The 15,109-nt window shown below is 29.3% G+C and overlaps 3 protein-coding genes across 7 annotated transcripts in view; 1 reads left to right on the top strand and 2 right to left on the bottom strand.

Annotated features, from left to right (window-relative positions):
• Positions 1-3,922: 3,922 nt before the first annotated feature.
• Positions 3,923-5,801, bottom strand: LOC105196156 (ejaculatory bulb-specific protein 3). The gene is made up of 2 exons (XM_011161926.3): positions 5,547-5,801; positions 3,923-4,279 (listed from the first exon to the last, which is right to left on the bottom strand). The coding sequence occupies exons 1-2, from the start codon at positions 5,740-5,742 to the stop codon at positions 4,119-4,121; spliced, it is 357 nt and encodes a 118-aa protein (XP_011160228.1). The 5' UTR covers positions 5,743-5,801; the 3' UTR covers positions 3,923-4,118.
• A 4,028-nt stretch (positions 5,802-9,829) lies between these two features.
• On the top strand, positions 9,830-11,640 carry LOC105196157. Its single transcript, XM_011161927.3, has 4 exons — positions 9,830-10,309; positions 10,390-10,752; positions 10,830-11,133; positions 11,273-11,640. Exons 1-4 carry the CDS (start codon positions 10,175-10,177, stop codon positions 11,527-11,529), a joined length of 1,059 nt encoding a protein of 352 aa, XP_011160229.1. The 5' UTR covers positions 9,830-10,174; the 3' UTR covers positions 11,530-11,640.
• A 123-nt stretch (positions 11,641-11,763) lies between these two features.
• Positions 11,764-15,109, bottom strand: part of LOC105196161 — a 38,120-nt gene continuing 34,774 nt past the window's right edge. For all 5 annotated transcript variants that reach the window (XM_026137077.2, XM_039453805.1, XM_039453806.1 and 2 more), the window contains 8 exons: positions 14,335-14,391; positions 14,149-14,267; positions 13,909-14,043; positions 13,359-13,563; positions 13,144-13,292; positions 12,838-13,053; positions 12,371-12,472; positions 11,764-12,306 (listed from right to left, as the gene is read on the bottom strand). In XM_026137077.2, the coding sequence (XP_025992862.1) occupies positions 12,223-12,306; positions 12,371-12,472; positions 12,838-13,053; positions 13,144-13,292; positions 13,359-13,563; positions 13,909-14,043; positions 14,149-14,267; positions 14,335-14,391 (1,067 nt within the window). In that variant the 3' untranslated portion in view covers positions 11,764-12,222. The remainder of the gene's footprint in view (positions 12,307-12,370; positions 12,473-12,837; positions 13,054-13,143; positions 13,293-13,358; positions 13,564-13,908; positions 14,044-14,148; positions 14,268-14,334; positions 14,392-15,109) is intronic.

The following is a 15,109-nucleotide window of genomic DNA, read 5'->3' as shown; positions in this document are numbered from 1 at the left end:
AATCTTTATAATTATTCACTTGCAACTTGTAGTTCTCAGAAAAATGTACTCAAACATTAATAACTCTCATAAATACATATTATATAAATATAATAATTTCTGATAATTTTGAAACTTTAACTTATAAAGTAGTAGCATATCAGCCACAATTGAGAATCGATAAATTATCTGAAATTAAGAGGTAACACCACTGTAAAGCCTCCAAAAAAACTCATTTTTGATCATTTTTATGGGAAAACAAAAACGGTAACGCACAATCCGTTTTAAGCACCCTATTCTACTTACTTTAAAGTATTAAAAAAATTTTTTTTGCATTTTTTTATTACAAAATGGCGGTAACAAACTTGGCAAAAATAACTACTCGTTTCGGAAGGTGCCTTACTGCCGCACCAAAATCTGCTCTAATTTTTGCTTTAAAACAAAACACCAATTTTTTTAAAATTCTTTATGTCATTAGTTAGCGAACTACGTACGGAAATTAAAAAAGAATTTTTTTATATATAATGACACAAGTTTGAAAAAAAATATTTATATTTTGGCAAAAATTTTGCAGAAAATTGTTTAATAAAGAAGTACGATGCTTTAAAGTACAATCCTTTAAACTTCCAAAAATGACACTTAGAGATCCTTCTTTGCTTTTAGACCTTTTGTACCTTATTTCTAAGACCTTAAAGCATCATTTAAGCAAAAGAAAAAGAAAATCAATTTTTTTGAAAATTCTACAGTGGTGTGTTACCACTTAAAAAATAATTTTTTTTTTCACTTGTCATTTGTAGATCTTAAAGAAAATTTTCTTAAATTTTATTTTATACAAAACTGTACATATTTGAATTTGAAAATTACATTTTTCTGAAAAAATTCTTTTTTCTTTTTGTTGTAATTTAAGAAAAAAGTTTTGAATTAAAAAAAGCTATCGTAATTTGATGCCAAACATTATTACAAACATTGCTTTAAAATTTCAATTCGGTTCAATAAGTCATGTTTGATTTATCATGGCTATTGCTTTTAAAAAAGTTTTATAAAAGAACACATTCAAAATTTAGTAACGTTTTCAATGTAATTTTGAATAATTTTTTTTAACAAACATACATGTATATTTTCAAAACAGAAACATACACTCCTACGTACATGAATATAAACAAACTGTTTCTTCAACATGGTCTTGAAAAATATCTTATTTTTTAATTTGCTAGAATTTTATAAGATCAAAAAAATTGAAAATAGAATAATTAATTAGAGAAAATAATGTCTCTTTATCTTTTACAAATTCTTAGCATTAAAAAAGTATAAATAAGTTAAACCAATATCATAGTTAAAGTTAATCTACATTAGAAATAGAAATGGATATTAACGACAGTATTAGTTAATATTTTTCTGCTAATTAATTATTTTATTTTCAGTTTCCCCCTAGGCAAAAATGCATATTTGTATCTAATTCTCTACTTTTTTCTTTTGTGCTTTAATTTCGAGCTAATATAGCCATGTTGTTTGTGAATTGGCTGAAACAAAAAATAGAAAAACAAGGCAATTAATAAGCAAAAAATAAAAATAAATTTTACATAAATTACATTCGGACATACTATGCTAGCTCAATAGACGTTATTACCTTTTGATATGCATAATTTTTTGCTTACGTTCTAGACATAATTCTAAGATGAAGCAGAAAAATACACGAGATATTTGACGCACAAGTTATATTTCTCTTACATACCGTATGTTTTTGCGTTTTACATTTTTCATATTATATATATATATATATATATATATATATATATATATATATATATATATATGTATGTGTGTATGCATGTACGTATGTATGTATGTATTCTGATCATGATCTTTATGCTTTGGTTTTCCGCATTGCGTGTTACGTTGTTGAATATTAATTTTTCTCAATGCTCCATCTATCTATAGCAGAAGTCTGTAATCTTAATGTCCGTCAAGGCGTAGATTAGCTTTGTTTGGTTTAATTCACTCTTTATCTTTTCCGAATTCTTAGTGTTAAAAAAATATATATAAACTAGTTAAACCGAGATTACAAACAAATATACAATGGTAGAAATGGATATTAATAACAGTATCGTTACATTATCATTTTGTAATGTTTTTACTCTCTAAATTTTGTGGAGTGGAATTTCATCTAAAAGTGTGGAATTCCACTCTAAAAGTGTGAAAATCCTGCCACTCTTTATCAAGACTGGCAGGATTTTCACACTTTTAGAGTGGGATTTCACTCCAAAGATTTTAAAGTGTACCATATGTAATATTTGTACAACGGCAATACAATGATGTAGGGACAATAACGAGATTATGTAATTCTTAACAACTGTATCGATATTACTCGTTAGAGTTATAGAATCCTGCTATTGTGAAATTTTAGAGAAATCAAAACTAATTCATATAATATGGTTTACATATAAATTTTTTTACGAGCTTTCTTAATTGTAATAAATAATTATTTTTAATTATTAATGAAAATAATAAATGTTATGGATTGTGATATAAAATACATATATAAAATTAAACATTTTTGTTTTAATTTTATATAAATGCACGTTTATTAATAAATTAACCTTTTTTTAAGTTCACTAAATTTACTAAAAATCGATTATTTAATTAATTAAATTAGAACTTAATTTCTTTCAGAATTTTGTAAAAGTACAGAAGCTATGCACACAGAAAATAAATCGTTATGTTTTAGAAAATTTAAATTAATAAAGTTATTTAAAATTTATTTACTTATTATATTAAATTAAAAAATTCGTCTTGCTTTAAGTATTTTTTAGTATCTTTAAATATTTTGTTATTTATTTTAAATATTACAAACATATAGATATATGAATGCTGCACGTAGTAAAGTATGCTTGATATAAATCTATATGTATCGAGCCAGTTCAGAATATAAAAAAATTAGCATAAAGAAAAGAAAAAGAAAATCATATATCGCCCATTTGTTAAATAACGATATAACTAAAAAATTGCTATTTCTAAAAGAAACAAGAAATAAGATAAAACAAAATATATAAATAACAAATAAATATTATCTGTTGTTAATTATTGTTAAATTAAAAATTTACTTGCAATATATATTACTTACGTAAATATAAATATAATTAAACACGTAAATACATATAAAAGGCATGTAAACAAACTGTGATATTTATAGCTAGCTGTTGTCAAATTGTCTTCGGAGAGCAATTGAAAAAAAAAAATACGAGTAACGCAACTTAATTTTTTTAATTATGTAATGTCCTTATTGTCAAACTATACATAATTTTAATTTTGCTTTCACATTAAATCAAAGATTTAGACTGGAGTTGGACAAATCCATTCAGTGGCTGCTAATCATAATTACATGATTGGATTGTTGTGTATTCCTTAACAAAGTCCACTGTCATTAGGAATTATACCATTCTATCATGTGTGGATCACTTGGTGATATATTAATCATATCTTTTTTTTAGGTTTACACAAGCGAAAATTAAAAGTCCTGAATGTATCGTGCAAAGAAGGTCAACATGAACCCGTGTGAAGTAAGCCCCCCAACATTAAAAAAAAGTTAATTTTTTTTAACTCATTTGGTTGCTCATTGTTTGCATATTTATACACACTTTATATTTTCGTTTGCATATTTCTAATAAAAAAGTTACTTAAAAAATAATTTTGGAGAGGCCACTTCACAATCGCCCCCAACTATGAGTAAGTTAGATTCCAACAGTTTTTAACGATAGATTTTTGTTTCTGAATAAAATTTTCGATTTTTTATAAAGATATAAGTTAGACTATGAGATTATTGTTTTGTTAATTTTTTTTACACGTATTTATCGAATAATTATATTTCAAATAAGTAGCATAATTTGTACTGGAGAAATTAATGGTTAAATTAATGCTAACATTTTTATGAAATAAAGTCAAATCCTATTGTATTTCTGTATAATATATTTCAACAACACGTTATTACAATACAAGAATTAATTAAGCTAATAATTATAACAACTCAAAATTTTCCTCTATTTCTCCAAGAGATGTTGTTGAATAAAAGATTCAATAACTTTATAGATAATTAATATTTCCTGTTGTTTTCATGTTTTTCTTGTCCGTTTGTTTTAGCAGCGTTATTTACGAGCGTTCTTTTTTAAATCCTCAGCTTTTGCAACGGCAGCTTGCCATTCATCAGGTTTATTTGTTGTATACCAATCCTGTATAGTCTTCATATGTTCCTTTTGTTTCTCAGTACATTTTTTACAGTCATTATTTAGAGCTTCGGCAAAAATCTCTGAAATTAAAACAAGATAACTTGAAATATGTTGTATTTAAGAAAGCTTAAAATTTTATATTCTGTCTTTTATTTTTATCTGTCTCTCTCTTTTTGTGCATTCATATAATTAATAAATATAGATAAAATGTTAGGAAAGTAAGTTTGAAACAGTAAAAATATCTTACCGATATATATGTGCGGTTTTTACAAAGAATAAGAACACACTTCTTTTTCGTTATAATTTTCAGAAATTAGAAAATTTCTTCAAAAGTTAATGACATAAAAATTTCTGATTAATTATTCTAAATAAAATATATAATATTTCTTGTGCACATTTAGGATGTCTATTAATATTAATTGTGTAAGATTTGAATGACATAATCTTTAATTAAAGGATCCCGCAGAATCCTTATACGAAATGGCTTTCGGCTAATTTTTGAAAAAATTTGATATGTTGTAGTTTTCAACACGTAAAACAAAAGTTATGGCCCCAAGGTCTGATCACGGGTAGTTTTCTAGATACAGAACTCCAAAGTTGGACTTTTCGTACCTTATTGCAGCGAAAAGTCCAACTTTGGAGTGCTCTCGAAAACTACTTGTAATCGGACCTTGAGGCCTTGGACACTTTTGTTCTACGTGTTGAAAACTACAACATATCAAATTTTTAAAAATATTAACCGAAAGCCATTTTCCATAAAAAAATAGTTCTGCGGGGTCCTTTTAATGTCAGTTTTTCCTTAGAAAAAATTCAAAATATGCTGTTAATATTATAACGTTTAAAATTTTCAAATATTTTTAACTGTGTATTATATCTTTCTAATTAAATAGGTTTTCTAATTTATCACGCTAATTCTTTTATAAAATTTTCAAGAATTTTTTAGAAAAGTGATAAATACTTTTAAAAAAATTTTTCTTTGTCCTTTATTATTGTTTAAAAATTGATTTTCCATTTTTAAATAAAAATACGAATAATTTATTTTAAAAATATTTAATCATTTTCCCCCTAAAAGTTCTAAAATGTTAGCACAATAAAATAAGGAAAACTTAAGTTTCTAGAATGAAAAATTATTTTCTCAAAATTAGCTGAAAATTATTATTTATTTAGTCGTTTTCTTTATTGCTTTTGTCAGAAGTTTCTTACTTATGTACAATTCAAATTTAATTATTACAAAACTACTGATACATAAAAAATAATTGATTAATGTATTGAAAAATAGTTGCTTCCTAATTAATTAAAGAATCTGTCATAAAATTCTATTTGTTGCAATACTCTGAATAGAAATACCTTTAAGGAACTTCGCATCGGCTGTTTTGCATGGCGAAGTATCCATAATACAACTATAATATTCATTACGCAATTTATCGTTCGTAACGATACTCGCAACGTCAATGTGGTCGAACTTATCTGAATAGAGATCTTGTGCCGCAACACACATCAGTGCAATACCGATGACTGTTACGATGCAGCTTAACCGAGCCATCGTTTCTTCTATTTTCACAGTAACACGTGAGATACTAAATAAGTGATCAAATTTGCGTGTCTTTTATATAGTTAGCATAAAGAAAAAAATGGCGATGTTTAAGATAATAACTAATCTAGATATTAACATATCATGCATAATATTTCGCTTACCTGATTGCAAGTGAAAAAAAAACAATTGTGATTATTTTACTTAAATCATTTCCGCATGTAATAATGTTTTACATTTGAATAATTATTAAAACCTCTATAATTATGCAAATACAACTTACAGTTCCCTGAAAAATGTGCAGGTATTAACAACTCTCATGAATAAATTTTTTATAAACATAATAATTTCTGATAGTTTTGAAACTTGAACTTATAAAGTAGTTCTGCATTTTAGCCACAATTAAAAATCGATCAATTATCTGAAATTAGGAAACAATTTTTTTTACACTTGACATTTTCAGATCCTGAAAGAAATTTTCTTAAATTTTATTTTTTATAAAACTGTACATATTTGAATTTAAAAATTACATTTTTCCGATAAAATTCTTTCTTCTTTTTGTTGTAATTTAAGAAAAAAATTTTTAATTGAAAAAAGCTATTGTAATTTGATAACAAATATTATTACAAATATTACTTTAAAATTTCCATTCGGTTCAATAAGTCATGTTTGATTTATCACGGCTATTACTTTTAAAAATGTTTTATAAAAGAAAGCATTCAAAATTTAATAACGTTTTCAATGTAATTTTGAATAATTTTTTTTTAACAAACATACATGTATATTTCCAAAACAGAAACATACACTCACACATATATGTATATAAACAAAACTGTTTTATCAATAAGATGTTAAAAAATATACTATTTTTCGATTCGCTAGGATTTTATAAGATTAAAAAACTTGAGAATAGAATAATTAATTAGAAAAAATAGTGTCTCTTTATCTTTTTCAAATTCTTAGTATTAAAAAAGTGGAAAGTTAAACCGACATTAAAGACAAAGTTAATCTAAATTAGAAATAGAGATGGATATTAACAACAGTATAAATTACTATTTTTTTACTAATTAATTATTTTATTCTCAATATTTTTATTTTAGAAAAAAGTGCATATTTGTTTCTAATTTTCTACTTTTTTCTTTTGTGGTTTAATTTTGATCTAATATTGGGATTTTAACTATGGCCGCCTCAATAAGGTTATTCCATATCTGTGTTCATATTACACACTTAAATATGAGTGTGTAGTATGAACACAGACGTAGAAAATCCTTAATGAGGCGGCTATATTAGGCACGAGTTAAAATTACAAGAGCCATGTTTTTTGCGAATCGGCTGAAGCAAAAAATAAAAAAAAACAGAGCAATTTATGAGCAAAAAATATCAAATAATTTTACATAAATTATATTCAGATATGCTATGTTAGCTTAATAGACGTTATTACCTTTTTATTTGCATAATTTTTTGCTCACGTTCTAGAAATTATTCTAAGATAAAGCAGAGAAATACACAAGATATTTGAGTTACGTTTATCTTACATGTCGCATATTTCCACGTTTTGCATTCCGCATATACGAGGGGAAATTCACAGCCGGCATTGGTGTACAAAATTTCAGCAGTCGACTGCCGAAAAAAGTAAGCAGTGACCTATAATATTGACGGCATTGTCGTCAGTGGTTGGGGAGTGGTGAGCTCACTTCAGAGTCGGTTTTTCGATCATGGGGTTGAGCACACAAATTTTTTCTTGCATATTCCGAAAGTACATAAATAAAAGAATATTTTAAGCCTATAATCAATTTCATAATTGCTTTCTTTCTGGTAGTTTACTCTTGTACCTGAACGGTGGGGTGCTCACTTCAGGATCGGTTTTTCGATCACGTGGTTGAGCACAAAAATCTGGTCTTGCATATTTCGAAAGCACATAAATAGGAGAATATTTTAAGCCTATAATCAGTTTCAGAATTGTTTTCTTTCTGGTACTTTACTCTTGTACCGTTAATGTGTATTCGTACTTTCGGGACGATTTTCTGGTCGAAGAGATTGAGTACGAACATTTATTTATATATCGTTGGAAAGCACATAAAAAGCACTTAATTCTAGTGTAGTTATTTTTTTATTTTATTAATTATTTATATGAGTTAGTGCTGGCTTAACGTTAAGCTGGCACCCTCACCTTCAATCTCATTTTCCTGCTAAACCGCTCGGGCACAAAAATTTCAAATAGGGTACATAATTAGCACATAAAAAGCACTTAATTTTGGCATAAGTGGCGTTTCGATTTTTTGTGGTGGGGGTGCTAACTTAACAGACATTGTTATTTTTAGTATTCTATTGTTTGAAGTTAGGTATACCTATGCATAAGACATCACATAATAATGTGCAATTACAGTAAAATGTATAGAATTTTTAAAGAAGAATGTTTAAAATTTATTTTGATTACAAACAAATACAATATCAAGGTCATTATTTTGATTATTTTTATTATTATTTTTAGTGTTCCATTGTTTGAAGTTATATGCATAAGACAGCACATAATAATGTGCAATTACATTAAAATGTATAGATACAGTTCGTAAATAAAATTTTTGGAAGTTTTTTATATTATTGTGTAGAATACTTCGGGAAAGCTTTAGAATTCTTGTGCAGGCATTGGCGTATGGGCACGCGGTAGTGTTCATAATTGCATGGCATTGCCTTAATTTTAATATAGGATTGACGGCATTGTAGGCATTGACTAACAATAAGCATTGTCGGCAGTGTACAAAAATGTCGGCAGTGTTTTACAGCAATGCCAAAAATCGGCATTGGTGTACAAAATTTTGGGTTGTGAATTCCCCCTCGCGCATATATATATATATATATATATATATATGTATTTTGATCGTAGTTTTTATGCTTTGGTTTTCCGCATTGCGTGTTACGTTGTTGAATATTAATCGTTCTCAATGCTCCATCTATCTATAATGAAAACTTGTAATCTTAATGTCCATCAAGGTGAATTAACTTTGATTGGTTTAATTCACTTTTTATCTTTTCTGAATTCATAGTTAAAAAAATATATGAACTAGTTTAACCGAGATTACAAACAAATATACAATGGCAGAAATGGACATTAATAACAGTATCGTTACATTATCATTTTGTACATTATCGTTTTTTACCAAGCAAACTCAACAGCGAACGTATTCGTGTTCGTTATAATAACGTACCATATGCATATTTCATAAAAATCATTTGAAATTTTTACAGTAAATCTCTTTCTCTCTTATAAATTTTTATACGAAATTTATTACGACTGAAACTATAGGTTTCCATTTTTTCTACTTTTTTAAATATAAATTGTATTGACTTAAGTTAAATTTCAAAACGTCCTTTCCGAATTTAACTTTACTCGAAGTACATAGTACACGTAATGTATACTGCAATTACATCGAGTAAAATTTTCCTTGGAGAGAATATTTTGAAATATAGCTTAGAAATAGGAATTAAAGTTTTAGAATCAATTTCCTAAAAAAAAACACTATAGATAAATAATAATAAGTTAATTGTGTTATGACTCATTTATGTGTCATATCTCCCTATTGAAAAAAATCACGTGACAAAATCACATAATAAAATCACGTAACAAGTCACGTAATTAATGACATAAATCACGTAATGAAATGTTCCAAATCAGTACGTGATTTTTGAAAATCAGGTTTTGAAAATTACGTAATATTAAGAAATCACACAACTTTTTTTTAATTAATTAAATGTACATTTATCTAATTTTTTAAAAATAATATGATTTTTTTAATAGTACTTGATTTTTAAACCTTATAATTTTCAAAAATTACATATTGATTTGGAACATTTCATTACGTGACGTGATTTTATCATGTGATTTTGTCACGTGATTTTTTTCAGTAGGGCTTATTAATATTCATTGCGCGTTACATTCAGTATTTATTTAAAAAACTGATTCTAAAATTTTAATTCCTCTTCCTAATGTCTTAATATTCCTCCATTGTGCGCAGGGCCTTCTAGTATTCGAAGATGTACACTCCTGACTCGCTCGTAACATACACGTATATACAACATATGTGTTTGTATATTCCCTCTATCTGTCATGGGGAGCTTCGTTCTGACATCACTGCTTTAACAACTTCACGTCGTGTTTTATGCAGAATGAAATCCCCTAGGAATGAAAACGTTCGTCGGGTTGTCGCGGGAATAGTTTGTTATCGGAGGCCTTGATCTAATTGTTTGTAAATTTGTAAACATTAATCAGATAAACCGCGTTGATTACTCGTGCATCCGGATATGAGTTTATACAGTGTTCAATCTTTTGCAACGTAACGTATTATGAGGCTGCAACAAGAAACTAACCTAAAGGGAACGTTTTGGACGCAACATAGTCGGTATTATCGTCTCTGATTGCCCACAAAATCTTATTAAACGATGAGCGATGCGTATCAAGGGCCTGCTATTGTTGCTTATCTGCATAGCAGGGAGCAGCATCGTTTTCATCGCCTTCAGCAATCAACGACCTTCCATACAGACTCTGGTGACGGAGACTCACAAACAGTTGCGGAGCTTCCAGGTAAATACATAATTATTCAATAAGCTTTACTTTGCCGTTTATTCTTCTCACGAATCTTACACGCAGGATTTTGCTTTTAGGAAAATTTAAAAGACGTTGAGGAGAAACGTCTGGTAACTGATTCCAAGTACCTTGCATTGCTTGGTCTGGATGGACAAACAACCACCACACCGATCAGTTCCAAACCTCATAATGTAACGGTTGTGTCGCTCGTAAGGCCTGGAAACGAGCAATATATTTATGGCTTCGTTAGAAACGTCAGCCATTTTTTGCCAAATAATAGTATTGTAATTTATAGCGTCGGTTTAAACGAAGATTCTTTGCAAAATGTTAGGCTCGCCTGTAATTCTTCGAGATGTAATGTGACTCACTTTGATTTAAATCCATTCCCTGCTCACGTTGAAGATGACACGCTTCATGTTTATAGACCTTTAGTTATTCAAGTGAGTAATCCTTTAGAATGTTTATTTTTTGTTGTGGGAAAGTACCATACTAATTAAATAATGCTTTTATGCTGCAGACAGCTTTAAATACACTAGGTAGTATAATCTATATGGATTCCAATGTGCGTCTGAATTCGTCAGACATCGCAAAATATCTCTGTCCAAAATCTGGAATTTTGACTTGGCCTACAAGGCACGCCATTAGTTCACTGACGCATCCAAAGATGTACGAGTACTTTCATGCCTCTGCTGAGAGCTTCTTTTTTCTGCCACTGATTAGAGCATCACACTTAATAATTAGCAACTTCAAAGACATTAGGGAAAAAGTAATGCTGCCTTGGGTCCAGTGTGCATTAACGAGGGATTGTATCTCCCCCATTGGTAGGTACTTTCTTTGTAATTTTACATATAATTTCCAATTTTTATACTCCTGTATCTTTCTGTAATTTTTTGTTTTGCTGAAAAAATGTTTAGGAATTTTTCAATCACTTATATTGAGTTTTTAATGGAATATTTGTAGGCGCACAATCGGCGGGCTGTAGATTCAACAAAAAGCCACAATATCGATATTCTGGTTGTCACGCATATGACACCTCCGCATTAAACATAGTTTTGGGATTGCATTTTAACTTTGATGATACATACTATGTATACAAGGAGCGGGAGACGTATTTTAACAAGATTCAGCCCGAGGAGATCACCGAGGAGTACCTTATGATCACACGGCAAAACAACGCCACCGAGACCAATGTTAAGAACTTTATTCAGGAGCGCTAAATCTTTTTTGATCTCAATTTACCTTAGGTAAAAACGTCGGATAAGCACAACTTAATTTAAGATTGTTAAGCATTGCATTAAATTATAATAAATAGCAGAATGACCAACAAACTTTTGAAGTTATATTTCAACGCAAATTACTTTAAATCCTGAATCTATTCCTGTTTTTTCTATTCTTTTCTTCCATTCCTTAATTTCGTTACAGCGATAATTGAGTAAAATAATGATACTACATTTTTGTGTTGCAGTCTCATTACATTTATTTATAAGGCACTAAACTCCCGACATTTGACACGCATAGTTCATACAATTCATGAATCTATGTTTTCGAGAACATTACAGTAACACTTATACTTCTTTTAAGGAGACGACGAGAGCTAATTCAGGCCCTGGCGACGAAATTTTTTCACAAAATACATATTCTTTACCTAGTATATGTACAAATAAAACAACATTAAATACATATATTTTTAAATAATATAAAGAGCTTTAAGATTCTTTAAAATACAATTATTCTACACATTCGACATCATGAATAATCACTATTTAATATGGAGATTATCTGCGCGATCTATATTTATCAGCTTCTCTCTTACTCATAGTTCCGCAATACACATTTCAATGGATCGTATAAACATGTTAAAATATGACCGTGTTAGTATGAGGTCGGTGGAAATCTTTAGCATAATATGTTTACGCGATCATAGATTTCTCCTCTTCCTGAAGTCGCTCGATATCAGACTTGTTCATGAAATAATATGAGGGTTGCCGAGATTTCTGAAAACCAAGAAAATTAACTGTGTATTTTTTTGTCGGTTACTCGATAAAAATATGTAATTACCAGATCTTTGACGATGCGTTTCGCGCCCGCCTTGATCAAAATGTGACTCAAGACCTCCACGGACGGCACGCCCATTGCGTAATGAAGAGCGGTTCTATCCAACTAAAGCAAAAAAGTTTAACGTTTTTATGAATGTATTGCACGATATTTTTTTTTTTGTTATGATCTTAATGACAACCATACAGCACAGAATAGCAAAAACATTGCAAAATATTCCTACAATGATTTAGCAATAGTACAGTACAGATAAAATATCCGTTTTAAAAATATTGATATACGTAATGTTAATACAATATTATATTATATTGTTACAATGTTGTTGCAACATCACGTATCAATATTTTTAAAGCAGACATTTTTTATTATTGCTGCAGTGCTGTCGGAAAAGATAAAAGAAACAGACACAGATAAAATCTTTTTTCCATTATTTGCGCGCTTTACAAGTATACTTTTTTAATGATTCATACATTATCACCGATGCGTAATGTTTCCGGATATGTTTTAGCGATAAATTTAACGAGCTCTTCATCCTCCCGAAGTACAGCGATGTGCAAAGCGCATCGGCCGATCGAGTTCTTTCCAACCGCGAGCAATTTTCCACCCCCATTATTTTTATTCAAGAGTTCCTTGACTCGCTCCTCGTCGCCAGTCCGAATGGCTGCGTGTACTTCTTCACGTTGATTCTGGAATATATCAAATAATCGTATTAAAACGTATAAAAACGATAACTCAAAAAATAACGACACATTTCTCGCTGTTGATTGCCAACTTACCACATAATTAGGAATTGATTGTAGAAATTGCACGGTAGCTTCGTGTTCTCTTTGCGCGGCCACATCGATAATGTTTACTCCGTCATCTTCGGTGTCCAGAATATGATCGTAGCCCTCAAGCAAAAGCTCGACCAACTTTTCAGTCTCGCCTGTGTATCAGATTGAGATCGTATGACTTCTCGTCGTTTTTATGATGAGATTTTTTCTTTTCTTACCTCTTGCCGCAAGATAAACAACGAAACGGTCGATCTCCTCGACATTTTCTCGAATATTCGCCTGTTCTGCAACATCTCTGGCTGTCCGATATAATTCATCCCTGAAACCGACATTGACCTGCGTCTCCAGCAGCAGGTGATACAAGCCGTCCTTCGAATAGGAACGAACCGCCGCAAAATGAATCATACTTTGTCCATGTTCATCCTGAAAAAACATCGTTTTCATTCTTATTCATTGTCATTTTTATTTATATTGTAAAGGATCTTTCGATTCACAAATAAATTATAGCATTGATTCTAAATAAATTTATTGTACATTGAGAAAAAAATTGTTAATTTGACTAAGATTTTCAACTTAATTAAATTTTTTCAATTCAAGTATTTACATATTTAATTAAAATACACAACATACTTGAATTTTAAACATAAATAATTATATATATAAATAATGGAATTGAAGAAGTTTAATCGAGTTGAAAATTTTAGTCAACATTTTTTTTCTTAGTATGAATACGAGAGAGAAATTTGGACTATATTTTTATTCACGTACCCTATTAGGATTGCTAAATGTGGATTCAGGTATGTCTGAATCTGGGCTTCGTGGATAGCCATCATCAAACGTGTCGTTTTCGATATTATCCAAATTTTCTTCTTCGCGATCAGGTATAATGAGAACATCAGATTCCTAAAACCCAAGTAAAGAAAACAGCGTAAAGCAGTCGAATATTAATGCGAAAGCATTAATATTCTGCGGCGTTCAATTTTTTGTTCGTTCAAGTCAAACACATACCTCATTGGCTTTGTTCTTGCTAGCAAAGTTGTATAAATATGTCGCGAGATATGTGACCGGATCCGTTGGACGTGCGTTAGCAACTTCCGTTAACCCTTTAATTAAGGGATCACCCAGAGCTAAAGAATAAATAATTTGTTATATTAATTTCTATAAAGATATACAATTGTACAATACGATCCTTACATGCTGCTAAGTAATGTCCTTCCTCTGTACGAAATATCGGGATGTCATTGATGTCATCTGTAATATAAATCCATTAGATTGTCAGATAAATAAATAACAAAATATATAATTGAGCACGTGTTATTTTAATTAAAAAATTATGTTAAAGTAGCAATTAAGTCATAAAATGAAATTTTATTTTTAACTAGCATGCATGTAGTTCTTAATTTTAATATTTTCAATCTATTCTTTACTGAAAATGATTACTGCATTGCTATATAACATTCTACGTAGCACATGTGCAAACTTCATAAAGTTTTAATGAAACCCCAGGTAAAGTAATCCTTTGTTTGTTTCATTTCAGGTATCTCTATGATTTAAAAATTTTTTATATTGATGCAATAATAATTTTCAATTCTACCAAAGCTGTATTTTGAAACGCAGTGTAGTTCAGACAATTCGGCAAAACTTGACAGCAACACGTGATTAATATTTTGCAATACGTTTTTATAATACAATACAAGCTGAGGCCTATGTGCAAAAGCGTAGACAAACAATTGCATAACAAACACGGTTTGATTTGTGCTTGAAAAAAGTGAAATTGGTGATTATCTGTATAATATGATGAATAATTACAATCGCGCGCAATTTTCAATGAACAGACGTATAAATGTCAATTTTTTTTATCGTCTCGTTGATAACTTTCTCCTACTGTTGAACAGATTTTCAATTTCTATTTATTGTTTTCTTCTATTATAATATATATTTTATATTGCATGATAATTGCGATAGATTG

This window comes from Solenopsis invicta, chromosome 9, assembly GCF_016802725.1.
Source record: "Solenopsis invicta isolate M01_SB chromosome 9, UNIL_Sinv_3.0, whole genome shotgun sequence".
Lineage (NCBI taxonomy): Eukaryota > Metazoa > Arthropoda > Insecta > Hymenoptera > Formicidae > Solenopsis > Solenopsis invicta.
This window is presented reverse-complemented; position numbering and strand designations above follow the sequence as displayed.